This window comes from Phyllostomus hastatus, unplaced genomic scaffold (assembly GCF_019186645.2).
Source record: "Phyllostomus hastatus isolate PE091 unplaced genomic scaffold, TTU_PhHast_1.1 phas_contig_58, whole genome shotgun sequence".
Classification (NCBI taxonomy): Eukaryota; Metazoa; Chordata; class Mammalia; order Chiroptera; family Phyllostomidae; genus Phyllostomus; species Phyllostomus hastatus.
In genome coordinates, this window is record NW_025333916.1 from 55,582,414 (window position 1) to 55,603,551 (window position 21,138).

The 21,138-nt window shown below is 41.5% G+C and overlaps 1 protein-coding gene across 2 annotated transcripts in view; it reads right to left on the reverse strand.

Annotated features, from left to right (window-relative positions):
* Window positions 1-1,621: 1,621 nt before the first annotated feature.
* The window catches only part of NADK2 (NAD kinase 2, mitochondrial), a 43,737-nt gene continuing 24,220 nt past the window's right edge, over window positions 1,622-21,138 (reverse strand). Inside the window, exons 7-13 of one of the 2 annotated variants that reach the window (XM_045847932.1) lie at window positions 18,384-18,462; window positions 15,473-15,538; window positions 14,071-14,166; window positions 5,184-5,239; window positions 5,004-5,057; window positions 4,139-4,262; window positions 1,622-3,615 (exon numbers count right to left, since the gene is read on the reverse strand). In XM_045847932.1, the coding sequence (XP_045703888.1) occupies window positions 3,477-3,615; window positions 4,139-4,262; window positions 5,004-5,057; window positions 5,184-5,239; window positions 14,071-14,166; window positions 15,473-15,538; window positions 18,384-18,462 (614 nt within the window). In that variant the 3' untranslated portion in view covers window positions 1,622-3,476. The remainder of the gene's footprint in view (window positions 3,616-4,138; window positions 4,263-5,003; window positions 5,058-5,183; window positions 5,240-14,070; window positions 14,167-15,472; window positions 15,539-18,383; window positions 18,463-21,138) is intronic. The other variant, XM_045847933.1, reaches the window with a different exon arrangement.

The following is a 21,138-nucleotide window of genomic DNA, read 5'->3' on the forward strand; positions in this document are numbered from 1 at the left end:
AAGAATAGTATGGGAAATGTAGAAGCTAAAGAACTTATGACGCATGGACATGAACTGAAGGAGGGGAATGTGGGTGAGAGAGGGTGTTCAGGGAGGAGGGGAATGAAGTGGGTAATGGGACAACTGTAATAGCATAATCAATAAAATATATTTTAAAAACTATTAATTCCTCCAGTCCATGAACACAAAACATCTATTTGTCCTGTTTAATTTCTTTCATCAATGCCTTATATAGTTTTCAGTGTATAGGACTTTCACCTTCCTATTTATTTTTAGGTATTTTATTCTGTTATACACTTATAAATGGGATTTTAATTTCTATTAGTTCAGAAATGCAAGATTTCTATGCACTGATTTCACATCCTGCTAAAACTTTACTAAACTCATTTATTCTAACAATTTTTTTAGTGAGGTCTTTGGGTCTTTCTCAATGTCATCTGGAAATAGTGAGTTTTACTTCTTTCCAATTTGAATGCCTTTTCTTTTTCTTGCCTAATTGCTCTAACTAGAACTGATTGACATTCTCCACTCTCTTAATCTTTGGGTTCCCCTCCCCTTCTTTTTTCTTGCAATTTATTGAAGACACTAGGTTCTTTGTTCTGTTCTAGGTCCTGGATTTTGCTGATGTAATCCCTGAAGTAATGCTTAACTGGTTAATCTGTCTCCCATTTCCATAAATTGGTTAATTAGGTCTACCAGCATACGGGTCTAGATCAAGGGTGCCTTTGTACCCCAGGAGATATTTGGTAATATCTGAAGACATTGTTGGTTGTCAAAAGTGGAGAGGTATTACTGACATCTAGTAGGTAGGGACTAAGGTGCTGGTAACCATCCTGCAATAAACAGGAAAGTTTCCCAGAAGTATCTGATCCAAAATGTCAATAGTGCAGCATTGAGAAACCCTGATGTACAAGGCTTATGTTGCCAAGTTGGTTTGTTTTTTTTTTAAGGAGGAGATACCTGATGGGTAGTATTACGTTCGTCCATCAAGAGACAGAACATCTGTCTCTGGCTCTCGATTCCTCCCTCTGCTATACCCCAGCCACAAGGTGCAGAGGTATGAGGGACACTCTGGCCAAGATTTTGATTTCTGCATAAAGTGACTGCATGGGTTCTGTACCCGTGAACCCAATCGCAGTCCCACATGTACTGAAGAGCCACAGCGTGGAGGATGCTGTGTTTGAACAATCACGTGGGGGAAGCTACAGAGCACTTCAGCTAGAGCACTTAAGGACAGGTCCCAGTTTGGGGGACATGGAAACTAGAACCCCTTTCCACTGGATACCCTAATCCTAAACAAGCAGAAGGCAACTCCCTCTTGCATTACCACTGCTGTCCCGTGATTTGGTTTACTGAGGCCAGAAATATAAAATACATACAGGTCATCAAAAACATCAAGTCGAAATTATCTCAAGAGTCTCCACAGCCACAAGCTAAGTGCTTCATCCTCTGACTGTATAACAAACCGCGGTTCTGTGTCAGAGATGGGCGGTGAGTGGAGGCAACGGGGAAGAGGAATACCCAGCAGGGGGAACAAGACTTTGGAAACGTAACATTTTGGGAAAACCAGGTTTTCAAATAATGACCCTATAAGAGTTAGTAAATGACATAACAAAGAAGAGATAGTAACAGTTTAATTTTATTCACATCTCATTGCCATTAAAGTTTGCTTCATAAAAACATTTTTGCTGTTCCAACATCCTTTGCCTCTCAGTATCTCTTACAAGTAAATCCTCACCACATAGCAGAAGTATTAGAAGTTATACTGCAAATGGAACACATTAGGCATTTTTAAACCTTTAAACTATGGCTTATGAACAATTTTACACAGAAGTTACCTATTAATATGTTACATATTAACAGATCTATAATACCATACGGACAGTCTGATTTCCTTGATATTGAAGATGAAGTTGGCATTTTTGTCAAGAAGGCATCTTAAACCTACTAGGGGAGTTCTATAGTGTGGAATTTTACTTCGTAGCATAGACCTTAAGTATATTATTTTTAAACCAAACCAGAAACCAGAACCAGTGCTGGGGAAATGCTAGTTTTTACTGTGTGCATCATGCAAACTCTCTGCTAGTGAGTGTCTCTGCAGACACGCCCAACTAAAGAAAAAGATTCCTGTTCTGGAGATACAACAAACCCTAGGTTACTTTTATGTGGTAAGGTTTTACAGAAAAAGTCTGACAAGAACACGGTGCATGTTGACAACACTAAGAGCACTCGATCTGACTATGCATCCCAGCTTTCACGGAACGCACTTCTGAGCTTACTCGGCTCAGGCTCCATCAGGACAGCGTCTGTTTTCTTCGTCAGGGTACATCCGGTAATCAGTACAGTGCATGGCACAGAGTGGATATTTAATAAATATTTCAGTGATTGAATACAAGTCTTTAATAACAAATGAAAAAACGACAACTTTGAATAAATGGCACGAGACTACCGATGGTCTCATGATGCAGCAACAGGTGCCTTTTGTGAAAATTCTAGGATTCCATATAAGTAGATCAAGAATTAGACAAAAATGTCCTCCAAAAATAAAGAACTCTCATGGGCAGGCAGAGAAAAGCTGTAACATTTACCCCCCAAAGGTAATGTGTGAAATTTGGAGTATGGGTGAGTTGAAGACTACCATGATATTAAAAGTAGACAAAAATACTTTCTAAAGGTTTGACCAAACTCCTAGTGGAGTATGTCTCGTCAGTCCATCCTTTTAGTCTTTGAATCCATGTTAGAGTTTTAAGTAAAAACTGTCTATCACTGAACAGCTAATGGATAGTAATACATCTGTACAAGCATCCCGATTTTGTCCCGCTACATGTACTTCAATGAACTCAGCACGGTCAAAACTAACCTGCAAGTCACGTAAAACACATTTCAAAAGTGATTGCTTGAACGTCTTACACCCATAGCCATACCAGTATCCGTGTGTTCTCAAATTAGAAAATTCACAGCACATATAAAAACACATTCACCTACTTCAATTAGGTCAATGTCAGGGTTTATCAAAATTCTCCATCAAATTTTTTTAAATCTTGATTTGTAGGTGCTATAAAAAATATACACTAGTCAAATGAGCTGTGTGTGTTCTGACCAATTCTGCAAAGTTAGGAGGAAAGGGAAGGAGAAGTTGTACAGTTAAATTACAAATCCTAAACATTTAATCCTTTATTTGCACTTATCTCTCTAAATCTAAAAAGGCATCAGCACTCTTGGATACCAATAACAAGACAGACAGAAGTTTCACTGGTGTCAATCCTAGACGCGTAGTCCATCCATCTTCTTGCCCAGTGAACATCTTCTCCATCAGAATCCAAGAGGGGAATACAAATCTCAGTTTCTTAGTCACCTTTGAGCCCAGGGCCAACCGGTCTCGACAATAACCAAAAGAGGCAGCTTTATGACCGGTCGCCTGTTTCTGCAGTTAAAGTATTTTTCAGGTAATCAAATTTGTCATCGAAGGGTACCCTTCACTGTTCTAGAAGGACAGTTCGAAGCTCATCTTCTTTATTGATCATCATCGAAGCAATTGCTCCATCGTTAAACTCAAAAGAAGTTCCTCCGTCCACAACCATGCAGGCATCCCAACAACGCGAACGGACACAAACCCTGAGCAGAAAGCACAGCTCGTTAAGAAAGTTTTCTTAACCTGAAATAACAGTTTCTTTAAAACCCCTACTTTTTATCTGAAGTGTCAGATGCGGGAGGGAAAAGAGGTGAATCCTACTCTAAAAGATTTCCTGCTACCCAATTTAGGTTTTATATAAATGTCTATCCTTTTATTCCACAGGCACGTATATAAAAAGGTTGCTTTGCAGTCAGTTTCTTTTAAAATGGCAACTCGACCTTGTTTTGTAGTGGAAATGCATTACCAAAAAAGTCCACATCACCCTGTTAAGGAACTATGCTCCTTCTATCTATTTGAATTTTAGCTTCTCTAAAACGGCACCTTAGGTGTGAAAGGAAACATCACTTTGGCCGGGTCAGCAGGACGCACCTCATTGGTCCCACAGGTGCTACCTCTCCCACCAGATTCAGTGTCAGGGAACCGAACCCGTGTGTTGAAGACCAAGTGTGCGCGGCAAGCACGGGGGACACAGACCGCCCCGTCGGGCCCCGGACGCTTGCTTACTTGGAGGTGAAACACCGCTGCCGGCTGCTGGAGAAGACTCTGTTCGCTATGGGTTCTCGGATACTGAAGAGTATTTTTGGTTCCTCTGGACTGTAGAGCAACGATTCGTTATATTCATTTGTTACTGTGAAGGAAGGAAAGCAAATATGAGCGCATTTAATAACAGCTCTTGAGGAGCACAAAGCGAAGAGTGGATGCTATCCCCCAACTTAACAGCGGTCTGTTCCAAAGGCCCGTCTGGTATCAAGGACCTGGGAGTTCACTTCCATTTAAAAACACAAAAAAACATACAAAGCAGGATTAGGTTCCCAGATTAATCCACAGAAGCCTACATCACTCACAAGATAAAAGAAACAGGTATATTTTGGGGGGAAAAATTCTAGGCTAATAATCAAACAAAAACAGAGGAACTAGTTTATGGCACTCAAAAATGGAATTTGAGTTGCCATAGCCCCCTGCCACGTTCTTTCCCAAAAGCCACGTCGAAGAGTTCGTGAGTGTGGTTGTAAATCAGCAGTCTTGTGTAACCCACGATCTCAAACAATGACAGGCAACGTGCTTTCGCTGCTGAAAAGGCTGTTACTCAAGGTAGTTTTAGCAATCCCCGGGACCTGCTTTCTCTTTAACCAGGAGGCACATGAGACATGGCAGGCAAAGCACAAACTGGTTCAAGGATCGTAACATAAAAATCCAGTTTTAAGGTTTTAGTTGCTTAAATAGATTTAAAGTGATATTAAAAGCCTGTTTGAGTCAAAAAAAAAGTCCTGTGCTTTGCTAGTCAGACAAGAACATGTCACAATAACATCTTAAAGTCAATACAGAACTTAAATGAAACCATTAGCAATTCTGATCGTTTGCCACTGACCTTTCTCTACCAGTTCCCTGTTCAGTGGAAGACTTAAATTTCCTTGTCGTTTTGCTATTGAAAAAACGGGGAAAATACCTTGATTAAAATGTTTCATATCATAGAGTAACTAATGTCATAAAACATATACACTATATAGTATTTTAAAATTATAATTATAATGGCTATTTTGGTACTCACCAATATTTAAAACATCTTCCACAGCCTGAGTTGCAACCCTGTTAATATTGAATGACCTAGAAACAAACACCACATAAATTCTTTGTTTTAATTCTAAAAACATACTAAAAGTGAAAAAGGAGTAATCTAATTATTATACAAAGAACTCAGAAACTAACAAGAAAAACAACCAAAAGACAATAGCCACCTCACCCAGTTTTAAAAAGTAGGCAAAGGATGTGGACAGTTCATAGGCCTTGATGAAAAAAGGGTCAATCTTACACTTTAAAGCAATACAAACCAAAACGAGCTTTTCCTCAGATGTGCAAGGATTATAAACTGATAAACAGTGTACTGGCACAGGTATGGAAAAAGAAGTATTCTCATACACTGACAGGATTATAAAGTCGCAACAAGTAATTCTGAATTTTGCACTATTAAAATTTAAATCCTGTTTTCTGAATATGTACACACGGCTCACCTCCTCACACAACCACATCAAAATTACAAGCTATAAAACAGCCATCACTCAGAACCATCAGAAATCAAGTTGAATAGAAGTCTAACCACTATGAAATTAAAGAAACCACATCCATGCAGACTGGTAGAAGGGGCAGAGCCACAGAACAGGCTGGTCCCACATCCATGTGTGGTAGACAAAAATTCAGGAGGGATATCTTGGGAGTGAGGAGTCCCAGCCCCACACCAGGCCGCCCAGCCCAGGGTTCCAGTGCCAGGAAGGTAAGTCCCCATAACTTCTGGCTGCAAAAACCAGCAGGCACTGAGGAAGTGGAAGAAACTTGTGGAGTCCCAAGCAGTGCGCCCCTTAAAGAACCCACACATGGACTTACTCAGAGTCACTCCTTCTGAGCTCCAGCACCAGGGTAGCAATCAGTGGCATACGGGGAGGAACTTCAGTGTCTGGCAGCAAGGCAAGAGCTGGGGGACGGCTTTCCTCCAGAAAGGCAGGCAGAGGCTACCACTGTCCCTTTTCAGAGCCCTCTCCCCACAGACCCACAGAGCCAGCAAGCAGTTGCTATATCTGAGACTCCATCGACACAGCTAACACTGTTTGCCCCACCCTGAAGATCCCAAGATTCCATCCCACCCAACTTACAAGCCAGGCCCACCCAAGCTGCTGACAGTGACTTTTCTATACAAATGGATGGTCCTGGGTCATGCTTCACAACTTCCCCAATCCTCTCAAACAGGCAACAGTCAGCCTCAGTGAGCCCTTAGCTCCTATACCACTTGTCATGTGGCCCCAGGCCAGGCACTAGCAGCAGCCAGCCTAGATTCACAGCTTGGCTTCACATGGGAATCTCCAAGCCCAGCACACGCAGCCATCTCAGATTGCCTTATAGCTCAGGCAGGGTGGCCCTGGGCAGAACACAGGTGGAGGCTGAACTTGGCCTGCACCACCTAGGAAATCCCAAAGCCTGTGTACCCAGTGGACAGCTACAGACCACATTAGAGCACCACCAACCTGTCCCTGCACAGCTTGATCTTTACAGAGGGCAGAGCTTGGTGGTCAGTGGTCACAGCAGGTCCTTGCAGCTGACGGGCCTGGGTAAATCCCTCCCATTGACCTGCCACAGCAACCAAGGCTCAACTACAAGAGGAGGGTATACTCAGCCCATACAAAGGGTGTACCTCAAGTACCCAGCTTGGGTGATAGGGGAGGCTGTGCCACTGGACCCTACAGAACACCTACTACATTAGGCCACACTGCCAAGACACGAAGTCAAAGCAGCTCTACCTAATACATAGAAACAAACACAGGGAAGCTGACAAACAAGGAGACAAAGAAACATGGTCCACATGAAAGGACAGATCAAAACTCCAGAAAAAGAGCTAAACGAAATGGAGATAAGCAATCTATCAGATGTAGAGTTCAAAACACTGGTTATATGGATGCTCAAGGAACTTAGTGAGGACCTCAATAGCATAAAAAAGATCCAGTCAGAAACAAAGGATACATTAATTAAAATAAAGTACAATTTACAGGGAAACAACAGTAGAGTGAATAAGGCTGAGAATCAAATCAATGATGTGGAACATAAGGGAGCAAAAATCAACCAATCAGAACAAGAAAAAAAAAGGAACACAAAAAAATGAGGATAGTGTAAGCAGCCTGTGGGACAACTTTAAGGATCCCAACATTCACATCATAGGGGTGCCAGAAGGAGAAGAGAAAAAGCAAGAATTTGGAAATCTATCTGAAAAAATAATGAAAGAGAACTTCCCTAATTTGGCGAAGGAAATAGACATGCAAGTCCAGGAAGCACAGAGTCCCAAACAAGATGGATGCAGAGGCCCACTCCAAGACACATTATAATAAAAATGCCAAAGGTTAAAGATAGAGAATTTTAAAGGCAGCAAGAGAAAAGCAGTTAGTTACTTACAGAAGAGTTTCATAAGGCTGTCAGCTGATTTCTCAAAAGAAACTTTGCAGGCTAGAAGGGACTGGCAAGAAATATTCAAAGTCATGAAAAGCAGGGACCTAGAGCCAAGATTGCTCTACCCAGCAGAGCTATCATTTAGAACCGAAGGGCAGATAAAGAGCTTCCTACATAAGAAAAAACCAAAGGAGTTCATCATCACCAAACCATTATTATATGAAACATTAAGGGGACTTACTTAAGAAAAAGATCAAAATTATGAACAGCAAAATGGCAATAAATACTTATATATCATCAATTGAATATAAAAAGCTAAGCGAAGAAGAAGAACAGAGACAGAATCATGGATACCGAGAGTGTTGAGACGGCAGGGGGTGTGGAGGAATGGCTGGAGAGGTGAGGGGATAACGAAGTACAAATAGGTGGTTACATAATAGCCATGGCGATGTAAGATACAGTGTAGGAAATGAGTAGCCAAAGACTTAGACTCATGGCCCACGGACATGAACAATGGTGTGGGGATTGCCTGAGGGAGTGGGGAGGAATGGATGGAGTAAAATATAATGTAAAAAATGAACAGATTCTTTAATCTAGTAATTTATCCTAAAATATACTTGCATATATAATACACAAAGACATATACAAGGATATTTACTGAAGTACTGTTTATAATAGCAAAATTCTAATATATATATAGCAACAGGAAGCTGGTTACATTATGGCAACTCGGCAGAGTACTACATATGTATTAAAGAAAATGAAACAGAACTAACTACATGTGCTGATATACAGAGATAACCAAGATCTTAGGTTAAAAAACAAAGGTATTATATGGTATATATGTTACTCCCTTGTTTTATTTACATTAGAAAAAACAATTATACATATATATAGTGATTGTGTCTGGAAATTAGTACCAGAGATAGGAGATTAAAGAGAGACTAGCTTTTCACTGTGTAACCTTTTATACTATTTAACATATTTTAACATGTGTATTTCTTTAAATCATAAAATAGCTTCCTTAAAGGTGAGAAATCCTTTGCCAGTATAATGCCTTAATTAACCACTTAAAAAATACGTTAACCCAAACATGAATAACGTTTAAAAGTTGCTCTGTCCTGGGGTCTATGAAGATGCTTAAGGAAAGGTGTTTTTTTTATTAAATCTTCTAGGAAACAGAAGTATTCTGCCTCACTGTCTTCTCGCACGGCATGAGCAGACAGTGCTGATGAGAAGGAGCAGCCTGATGAGTCACTCACACAGCCCTAACCCCACTCAGTGCCTCTTGCCTTTTTCCGGGGGGGCGGGGGGGGGGTTGGGGGTAATAAACACTCCACATACCTTACAACCCTACATCCTCCCATTCGGAGCAATGTGAAAATACTGTGAACACTCTCTTCAGAAAAATGCAGATTTTTTACATTACCAAGTTTTTACATTAAGAATTTGGAGTTATCCCCAACCCAAATCTCTCTGCTACAAAAATCTAAAATCTGGCCCCTCTTACTCTACCGTTCCCCATTCTGCCCCCTAATTTCACATTCTGATCATGCTAAGCTCACTCTGGCCTGCGTACCTTTGCTCTTACTATTTGGTAAGAAAGCCAAATAGTTTAAGTGTCCTGAGTTTCTTATTGTTTCGTATCAAGTTTTCAATGTCACACACTATGAGACAGAAAGCACTTAGGTCACGACCTGGCTCATGGCAAGAACGCTGCACAAAATGAGAATGTCAAATACGAGGGAAATGTGTAAGTTATATTCTAATTCCTGCGAATATCTACCTTATTGGGAGATACTGTTTTAAAATTCTATTTTACATCTAAAATTCACGTAAGTATGAAGTATGTTCATTAGACTTCAAATATATAAAGGGCAAAAGATTTCAGTAGCTACTGATGGAGTTAAGATTTAACCGAAGAAAACAAAAGGCTGAGGAGACTTGCTGGAATAGTCCCACATTTCCCTTATGAGGACTATCACGTTCCTATTATTAGGGATACCACAGACCAACCCAAACCAAGTCCTCTGAGCTGTAATTAAATTAGGACTAATTTCCTGTTGTTAGAACTTGGGCCGCAGCCAATTCACATCAAAGACAGACTGTATGACTAAGCAGGTGTTACAGCTAGCACAGGACGTTTTTTTCCACAACCTTCACCATTCTGAGAGTTCCCATTTGAAACCAGGTGCACCTTGTGCTCAAGAGAACCAACTTGAAAGACTAATTGAGTCCATATCTTCATCAGCTAATAAAACTTGCTTCACTTAAGAACACCTCCTCACCCTTATTTAAGTCTGCTAGGATAGCATGTATGGAGGAGGAGGACTGGGGACAGTCTTGAGAACAGAAACAGAAATGCAAGCATATATGATCTCCCAGAGTATGTAGCCAATCACGGCCCACAATGGGAAGGGGACCGAGACGATACCGCAACGATTCGGAGACAGCTGCTCTACAACATAACCCCTAACCCTGCGTCCCGTGGAAGAAGTTTCGGAAATGCACAAATGGGACAGTGATCGCCCTGGGCACACAGGCTCTGTGTGAGCCACGGGCCTGAGTCCCCAGCGAAAGGAATGAGAGTGGGCGCCACGGACAGCACTTCTCAGCCTGCCCCCAAACCTCCCACCATGACCTGCCTGCTCCCCTGCCCCCTGGGACTTGATGTGAATGAGCACAGCGACCTCGGGGGCCACGTTTAAAAGATGGCAGAGCTGCAGGATGGAAGGAGTCTGGCTCCCGGACTCACTACTTGGAGGACGGCCACCTGCCAACTAGGAACGCCCACTCAGGCTTTACAAGAACAAGTAATGTAATGAACTTCTACCGTGTTAACCCACTGAGAGCGGGGGTCACAACTAGCTTACCCTACGTTATTACACATTTCCACATTCCATATTCAAAGCAAGGGCTGAGAAGGTCACAGAGCAAAGCAAACTTTCATCTATCTGTATCAAGAATGAAAAGAAGAATAGTAAAGGAAACAGGCTTTCCTATTCTTTTTTCCCCAGTGATTTCTCAGGGGGATCCAGTTTAGTTAAATCTAGAATTTGAATCCTGCCTTCACCATTTATTGGCCACGTGACTTTGGGCAGTCAGTTAACTTCTGAGACTCTTTACTGATCTGGTCTCCTAGTTCCAGAGTATTTAAGAATTTAAATAACAGACTTAGCTTGGGACAAAGAAAATGCTCAGAAATGGTGGAGGGAGGAGATAAAATTATTAACGTATAGAAACGTACAGCTTTCCCTTAGCCCTCAGGATCCTTTTCTCCCCCTCCACCTTCCGAAGAGAAAAAGGACCGGAGATGAACGCAAAGTGCCGTCGGCAGTGGGAGGGCGAGGGTGGAACACGGTGGAAGGGAGGAGCAAGATGCACAGGGCTGAGTGGTGAAGACACTGGGTAACCAAGGTGGCAGGGACAGATCACAGTGACACTGAGAAAGTTCTACACCAGAGCACAGGAAACAACAGGAGACTTTAGTAAGCAACACAGAAAAGACCAACATCTAATCTAAGCCACGCTTCTCCAAATGCACCAGCAACAGAGGACTCAACTATCAGGTGCACTTCTGAGATAGTTGACACTTCTCAACTATCACGGAGGAGAGGAGGCGCACTTTACAACTTAATGGTTCTTACTCTTTATGCTCGTCTCACTGGTGAGAGGCTGGAAACTAAAACCATCAAAATTACACACACACACAAGGCAGAAGTCAAAGCCCCCTGCCTTTTGCATACATAAGTGTATTTCTCCAAGACAGGCTGAGTTTACCTTGACAGTTCTTCAGTACAACCTAGTGACTCATCTTTCAACTGTGTGACCTTCGTTTAAAGCTGCCAATGAGAAAGGCATTGGTTTTACAGTCAAGCACACCTATGCCTGTGTCCAGGCTATGACACTTGCGTGACCTCAGCCTAATTATTTGTCCTAAGCCTCAATGTCTTCCTTTACAGAACAGGGATACTGCTACTTTCTTGCAGAATTCCTGGAAGGATTACAGTCCATGTACAAAAAGTAGCACAAGTATACTCAAAGTAGGGACTACATAACTGATGGTCTGCATTATTATTACAAAACACAACTACAGAAGTTCAGAGGATCAAGTAATCTCACTCATCCATTCCACTTCCCTTGTTCCACAGACAAGAGAACCTGCACAAGGTGACAGAGCTCATCAGCGGTGTAGCCAGGTCTCTAACTCCCAGGCCAGATCGTTTCAATTGTACCATTTTGCCCATATTCAAAGGACGAGAATACCAGGGGATGAAAAGGGAAAGACATGGAAAAGCATTTCTATTTCTCAGTCCAGTTTCCAACAAGTGACACGCCACGCTGAGCAGAAAGAACAATGTTATGATAAATTAAAGCTGCTAATTTTAATGTTTTCAATTTACAAAAAAAATTTATAGCATATATGATTACATGTATCCTTTCAAATAATTATTAGGAAAAATCATTTTAGAAATGTAGTTCTCCTCACTGGCCCTCAGGGACCTAAGATATTGACCAATCTTTTTAAAGGACACTTCTCATTTTTTTTCTAAAGGTTTATTTATTTGGCTAAGGCGAGGATCGTTTCTTAAAGATGTTAAGGTACTGAACACTTATGAGTGAAGCAGCATGTCTGCAAACTGCGTCAAAACAATACGGGATGGAAGGAGCTACAGGGGGACACAGAAACAACACTGGACACGCATCGGTAGCTACTGGGTCTGACTAATGAGTATGCAGGCCTCTTGTAGGTATTTAAAATTCTGCACAACAAAAAGCTTTAAAAAGTAATGCTGAAAAAAATAGGAAATAAAATTCTATTTCAAACTTAAGATCACAATTTGATCAGCACTATTTGTGAGTATGAAGTCATTTATTCCAAAAGATGCCTGCAGGAATATGTACTAGGTATTATGCTATGCACGCAAAAACAATTAAGCAGGAAAAAAAAAGACAACCACTAGTCACTATCCTAGATGCCTCAAGTTGCTCAAACTTGGATATTAGCTTATTAGATAACTAGCAATGCAGTACGTGCCGTGGAAAAAGCGCTGGGATTAATTATGCTTGTGAAAGGAGCTAGGTCTTATTCAAGTTCTCCTACCGAGAATGACATCTGAAGACTGGAGTTTTCAGCCAGTGGACAGAAAGTGGAGTGTGTCCAAGTACTCGAGGCAGAAAGAAGATGCATTGAGCGAAGACAAAAAGCCCAGAGAGAACATGACCTGTGCCGGGAATTGCAAGTAGCCCGCAGTGTGTCCAGTGTGCTGACTGGTGGGTTGGGGCGGAGCAGTACCAGGCTGGAAAGGACCTGAGGTCCTAGTGAAAGGACCTACATCATCTGAACAGAGTTAGGAGTCAGTGAAAGTTTGAAAGCACAGAAGGGGTGGAATCATATTTTATCCACACTGTAGAAATATGAGTCTGTTGCCGGTACCGATGACAGCCTACAGAATAAAGGGCGAGGAGGCACCAAGAATATTCACTAGAAAGATAGGGGCCTGGGCCAAAGAAACAGCAGTAGGAGCTGAAAGAGGGGGCAAGCACTTCAGAAATGCCACTGGCTGGATTTAGAGCCTGGTGTGTGGAGAGGGGAGAACAGGGAGTCTTAAATGGACCAGCCAGGTTTGAAAGAAAAATGGTTTTTCTCTAGAGCACAAGCTCAGCACAAACAGTGAAACTATCAAGCAATTCAAGAACACAGGCAGAAGAACCAAAGACAATACACTCAGTTTTTTTTTTTAAGATTTTATTTGCTTTTAGAGAGAGGAAGGGAGGGAGGGAGGGAGGGAGAGAATCGTGAATGTGTGGTTGCCTCTAGTGCACCCCCTACTGGGGACCTGGCCCTCAACCCAGGCATGGGCCCTGACTGGGAATCGAACCAGCAGCCCTTTGGTTCGAAGGCCGGCACTCAATCCACTGAGCCACACTAGCCAGGGCATACATTTTTAATGCACTAAATTTGAAAAGCTATGACTGTTTTATCTACTAGGTGATTTGAGAGTACCATCTGTGTTCAGGAGAGAAGACTGCTACAGACAGAAGCCGGGGAGGCATCCACATGTGTGCTAGGAAGCAACACCCAGAAGAGGTTACCAGGTAAACTCTGGTTAGACCTTTATCAATGGACAAACTCCAGCAGGTGGTTCTTGTATTCTACATTGTTTTCACTTCTTTCTTATTATTGAAGACACCCTTCATTTTGAAAATACGTAGTGCCAAAAAACATTTTTCATTTTCTTTTTTCTGTTCGCAAATCGAGTGAGGTAGGCTAAATCATGACCACAGCTAGGCTGCAGCTTCAGTCTGAGAAGTCAGGGCAAGGCTTCCAGACCCAACCCACGGGTGCAGCAGAAACCCAGCCAACCACCACCCCCACCCCGACCCCCGCCCCGCCGGCTCCCTCCAGTGCACCAGAGGCCTTAGAGAGGCCGGTATTCTATGACAAGGAAGTCACATTACTTAAAATGTTTCACAGAAGTTGATAAGCAACATCCCGGGTTACTCACCAGGCCTTTGATCCTGTTCCAGTACACAAATTGAGCCCTGAACTCTTCTGTTTTTCCCATGGACCGTCATCCACTGAAATCTCATAGTAGGAAGCCCTATGAATTGAGAATACAAAACTGGATTTGCTGACCGTAAGGCTCACAGTAAGGAAGACAAACACAGTCTTTTTCGGAACCGATGAACCCTCAGTAGGCCAGCCTGCCTTAGACATGCCTTAGTAGGCACACACGTCGTGATGCTAACTCTAACATTAAGTGGAAAAGCTACAAAAGATGCTGCATGTCTGCATCCCTCTCTCGTCTGTATGTTCCTTTCTATCCATGCTTCAACATTTCAAACAGGGGCTTCTTCTAGATGTTGACCTAGCATCGCTGCTGCTGCTGTTATGGCCTCTAACATATACAGAGAGAGCCTTATTTCAGAATCCAAAAAGAAAACACCATTCTTCACTGAGTTTCTTGGTAGCTAGTCCTTGATATATTTAAGTCTATATATAATCCTTCAAGTGACTAAGAGTTTCTGCTAAATTTTTGTTGAGTTACATACTATTGTGCCTTTTGAATTGGTAGTAAGCTAACAAGTTCTAAAGAAAAATCTCCACCAGTACTGAACTACTGGGCAAAACTATAGATAAAACTAAAACTGTAGTTTCTTTAAGGATTTTTATTTCTTAGAGTATTTCATAAAATGAAATCAAATGGGTTTTCTAACACCAGCAAAAATGATACTGCTCTTTAATTGCATGAAAGAATAAATGATTTGCAACTATTCAAAGAACTTTTCAAACATGTAAGAGCTGATTTTGTAAATTATATCTTAAAATAATGGAGTCGCTAATCAACACTGGGTTATTTTTCTCTTGCAAATAAAAACGTTAAAATAAACCCTTAATAAAATATGGCTTTTCAAAACAATAAATTGAGACACACTTGCAAACAGTGACACTTAATAGACAAGTCAACTCTTATTCTATCCCTTTCAATTCCCTGCCAAGCTCTGACTCTGTGAAGGTTTTGCGTGATACAACTCCTTTTCATTTTTTCTCTGAACTCAGCATTCTTCATAAAAGTAAAAATTGGCAGGCTTAATATTCACATTTTATCTATTTCACAGCTTTATTATGTCTTCTTAGAAAATTAGTAATTTTAGTCTCATTAGGAGCCTGTTAAACGAGTGGAGTGGCTGCTACTCGGCCAGAATCACGAACAAACAGAGATTAGCAGTTAGTGGTGATAAAGAAGCGGAGGTGGACAGGGGGAGAAGTAACAGTCAGGTGAGGGATGTGGAGCCCAACACAGTGAGCAAATTTAGTGTCATTGTCTCATGCAGGTTTATCAAGATTAGTCAACTCAGAATTTTTGTTTCAGGGGAATTATTTTTTAAGGCAGCAGTAAAACTCACAGTCCCTTTAGAGTGGGTATACTTCTTCTTAAATTGTCCACTGCCACAGCCCAAGAATAAGACATTCTAGGTTAGAACAAATAGGAGAAAGGAAAAAAGTTGGGCTTTTAAAATGTTCTTAAATCTAGCCCTGGCTGGCATAGCTCAGTGGATTGAGCACGGGCTGCGAACCAAAGTGTCGCAGGTTCGATTCCCAGTCAGGGCACATGCCTGGGTTGCAGGCCATGACCCCCAGCAACCGCACATTGATGTTTCTCTCTATCTCCCTCCCTCCCTTCCCTCTATAAAAATAAATAAATAAAATCTTTAAAAAATGTTCTTAAATCTAAGAACATTATAAATGAAGCAGGAATATTGCTGCACTTGCTATTTTCCAAGCCAAGCACCTAAGTCTCCAGGGTCTAGTGAAACCTAACGCAGGCTCTGGAACTGGAAATACTAGCTTTATGTGGCAGTTCTGATGCCAACTAATGCTGTGACCTTGGCCACGTTATCTGAACTCTCCAGATCTCAGCCTCAATTTTTTTTCACCGGTAGATACAACTACCCTTCTCAGGGCCACTTTGAGCGCGGCTGTGACAACACACCCCACACAGTGCCCGACACACAGCAGGCATCTGGCAAGTGTCCCCCACTTCCTTTCTGCCCAAGGGGCTGTCTATGTCGTAGAATCTTTTTTAAAAAAAGTTCTAGCATCTTCAACAGTGAAACCTCTCTCAATAGACACCCCACTGCTGCCCTTGCTTAGTGAAGATGTAGGGTGAGGCACCGACGAGCACAGGAAGCAGCAGCAGCAGCATCAGGTACGATTCAGGAGGTGAACCAACCAAACATCTACGCCACAGAGGATAAAAGCACTCGATCTAAAAACTCCTGCTGGGATTTCACTGAATGCCCAAAGTCTATCACTTTATCCCAGTTGTCCTGCTTTTGTATGTTACGTAATTTTTTGGTAAGTACGAATTATAAAGCAATGGTAGCAGAAGCTCTCAGAAGTTTCAACCTTTAAAATATACAAACAAAATAGTATAAGCCATCAAATGGCTCTCCTAGAGTAAAAGCATGAACTCATAAAACATTTCTACCTTTGTCATCTATTTATTTAGATGACAATGCCTATTTATTTTAATAGACTTTCTCCAATCTCATTTAAAGTTGTTACTCTCTGTCTTAAGTCTTTAGCAATAAAAACTAGATTATATTACTAATTAGTTACATTTTCTTCCTTCTCCCTTCTATCACATAAATACATGTATCCATTATTCATTTCTAAACTGCTTCAAGCTTGAGATACAGCAAAAGATAAAACTTTATATAAAACATGTCTTACTAATATATTTATACTTTATGAAGTTCTTTAAAGAATATATTTTTATTTCTTTGAAGAATAATTTTATTTTTAATAATTTTTTAAAGTTATACATATTACCACTACCCTCCAAAAAATAAAGATAACACTACCTTTATCTTACTCATCTTATTTATCTTCCTAGTGGCTCCCATATTACACACGGCAGTGCAACAGACTTTTATTGAATAAGTTTAAAATTGCATTAATCAAAATAATTACAATTACTCAAAAAAAACGTTCACGTCATCCTGTTGAATCAGGCCTTTTCCTTTTCAGTGCTACTTAAGGTAAGTCATTGGCTAAAACATGGGTATCTTTTCAAATGAAGACAAATTTTTCCCACCATCATTAAACTCCTTGTGAAAGGGCATGACTTACAACACACAGAATTTTAGGAGAGGTGCCCCTCTCCTCCGTAAACCAGGAAATCAACTACACGGCCTTCAGAAGGTCACGTGGCTCTGGGAGCGGGAAGCTGGGTCAGGGACTCACCTCTACGCCCCGCCCCTGACTGACTCACACACACAAAAAGGAGCAGGCAAGTTCTCCAGTGCTGCTGTTGGGCACCTTTACACTGCAGCAGCCATTTCACAACTGGCCACACACGCAAACATTCTGCTGACGATTTAGGCCTGAGTTACAGTCAACTCCCACGAAACAGATTTCATCCCTAATAAAACACGTGCTATATATTTACATATTTTTAACATTTTATTTTATTTTAATTGTTGTTCAAGTGCAGTTTTCTGCCTTTTACCACCTCCCTCTCCCATTTCCACCCCCCTTGTTACTGTCCACGTGTCCTTTATATATTTATATTCTTAATGAAGAACTTTATTAACCTCAATCTTTTACTATTGGTTGCAAATCTTAAACTGTCAATACACTTGCCTTATTATGTCACACTAAGGAGGATGCAATCATCACTTAGGTGTATTGTCAAAAATAAGTTTAGTCTAACTCATCATGCAGAGAAAAATAAAATCACACAAATCTAAAATAAGGCATGAACTTTTCAGCAAACGGGCTTAGGCCACTGAAACAGCATGATCACGAATGACAAAACGGGGGTACAGCTAAGGACCTTCCTTAATTCTAAAGGGCCGTAATGGCCAAGTGCAATGCGTGACCCCTCACTGGGTCCTGGATCAAAACGAGCAAAGAAATCAGCTTTCAAGGACATTAAGTCAACGGTTAAGTTTTAAGATGACTGTCTATGAAGGCTGTGTAACAACTGCAAGGGTACTCCTGCTAAGTACATCACTCCCTTCAACATGCATGCGATCAACGTAAATGCACCTGAACGGCAGGTTAGAAGTCCTGGGAACTACTGCAATGAAGAAACCTGGTTTAGCCTGTGTTCTCACACACTCTTTGGGCACAGAACTTTCTTTTCCCTTAACATGAATGAAGGTGTCAGAAATATTTCATTACAAATGTCACTTCTATTAGTTATACAGTGTTAATTACTCACAAATCTTAGGTTGTAGAAATTCAGCAAATATCTAAAAAACACTACGGCATTCAATCCCAAACTGAGGACCACAGGTGTAAGCGTACCTGGACGACAGACTCTCCCCAATGAAGACTTCGTTCAGTGCTCTCACAGGCAAAAGCTGGGGTCCTGACACCTCGGGCCCTGCAGGTAACAAAGGGAAGAAACCAAGACAGCTCTTAAATTTTAGCAGTGTTATGAGATAAATTTCTGTAAAACATTAAAATACTCGTATTTTTGTTGTGATAGAATCTAAAGTTTAACATCACTAACATATAAGTAGTTCTTAAAGAATTCATAATATAAACCTCAAAGTCATCTAACATAGTTGCCATGAAGCCCTGACTCTCCAAAATAATCCTTAATTCTGCTTGAAACAATTTTTCGAGAGTGATAAAGTATTTATCCATCTCATGAGATTCTTGTTGTCACACTTAACTTGGGTTTACTGTGGAAGCTTCAGAGACAGAAATGGTCAAGCACCTCCAAAGGCGAGCCATTCTGGATTTCAAGCAGCACACTGAAAGCACGGCTGATGTGGGAGACCAAACCAGCTATGTTAAAAATCAGGTCTGCTCTCTTAGGGAGAAAACCTCAAGAGTGGTCAGCAGCAGCAGTAGCTGTGCTGGAGGAACTCTGCCCCATCTCCTCTCATGAGTCCTAAAAGATGTTCCCTTTTCTTTCACTCTATAAGCTGGATGCACAGGTTAACGAATCTTCCTGGGCCATTCTGACCCTGGCTGGTGTGGCTCAGTGGATTGAGCGCCAGCCTGCGAACCAAAGGGTCGCCAGTTCAATTCCCAATCAGGGCACATGCCTGGGTTGCAGGTCAGGTCCCTGGCAGGGGCGGGGTACTTGAGAGGCAACCACACATTGATGTCTTTCCCTCTCTTTCTCCTTCCCTTCTCCTAAAAATAAATAAATAAATCTTAAAAAAAAAAAAAGACATCACTTGGTGTCACAAAATCCTCCAAAGGATTCTCACTGCTTTCTCGATCAAACTTGTGCCTGTCACAGCAAATGGTTTCTTTTGCTTTTTATCTTTAATCTCCAACTAGAAATGCCAACCCCATTTTCTGAATGTCACCAACAGCAGACTCACTGCACCTAAGAAGCTCCCACTGGGCAACTACCATGGCACAAGCTCCCTTTTCTGTCTCCTCACACCTCCGAAGCCAAAGCTTCGACGCCCGCCCAGTTGTGGCGGCCAGCCTCCGAGATGGTGCCCAGGGACTCCACCTCCCGGTCTCACATTCTTGCGTGACTCTCCCCCTCACATCATGCTGGGGCTGGTCTGTGTGACTAATGCATGGCAGAAATGGCGTGTCGCTTCAGAGTATCAGTTAGAGAAGACACCCTGGCTTCTACCTGAGTGGCTCACTCTCGCAGATCACCTGGTCTGGGGAGGATGTTCTGTAAGCCGTCCAGTGGAGAGAGGCCAGGATGTCGAGGGACAGAAGCTTCCTGCTGACAGCCACGTAATGATCTGGGACACAGATCTTAAGTCTCAGTCATCCTCCTGATACCGCTGTCCCAGCTCACAGCTTGCCTGTCACCTCCTAAGGGGCCCTAAACTATTACTAACAAGCTAAATTTTAGGGTAACAGATGTCTAATACACATCAGACACTTAACACGATACACGAGTAAAACTTGTCAGCACTGCACCAATATCACCACTGCTCTTGTCTGACCTGCTGGCCTGATTATTATATTCTTCTGTTTATATGTCTACTGAACACGAATTACATGTATCTTATTTCCTTTGACTTACAATTGCCTAAGGGGGACCCAATATCCCCTATTCTTCAAATATAACAATTTGTTATTACAATGTCAAGTTCCCTTTGAAAACTTGTTATGTGAATGAACTATACAAGTATAATGGGTTAATATTACCAGCTCAATCGTATAATATAGTAGAAAGAACTTGACACAAAAAGGTATATAAAGTTTGATGTGTTTAATCCAATTTGATTGCCCTTAAGACTGTAAAACCTGCCCTGGCTGGTGTGGCTCAATGCACTGAGCACCGGCCTGCGAACCAAAGCGTCGCCGGTTCGATTCCAGTCAGGGCACATGCCTGGGTTGCGGGTCAGGTCCCCAGATGCGGGTGTGCGAAAAGCAACTGACTGATGTACCTCTGGCACATCAATGTTTCTTTCCCTCTTTCCCTCCCTTCCTCTACGAATAAATTATTTTTTAAAAAAAGACTGTAAAACCTGCTAACTTTTGAAACTTAGTTTGGTACTAGTTATACCTTCTCATACCTGACAGATTTACAATATAAACATAAAAAGCTAAAATTTATTGCTTATTTTTTACGTAAGGTTAATTACTGATTGAATTTGTTTTACAACTCCACACAGATTTTCTACAAATGACCAACTAAAAGTAGATACTCACCAAATATTACTAATAAATCTGAATTTTCACCATCAAATTATAACCATGTTTTTCTTTTATATGATTATGACTTCCCTCTACAACCATGTTTCCTCATCCTAATTTTCCTTTCCATATTGCATTTTTATCTGCACTTGCTGAATTTCACCTGAAATCCTCTGTCAAAGGGGGAAGAGAATAAGTAAAATCACTTCATCTCATTAATCATCTTAATTCTGCTTATATGTTCTTTCGTGCTGAGTACCAATCATTTCCTCACTAAACTATTCATGCATAACTTGCTTCAACGGGGTGTTAAAAAAAATGGACTCAATGACCCTTCACTGCCCCAAGTCCCTCCTCTCTGGTCACCCCCACAGGGTTGTCTATGTCTGCATTTCTGTTCGTTTTTCTTCATTATTCATGGGTTGCTTTC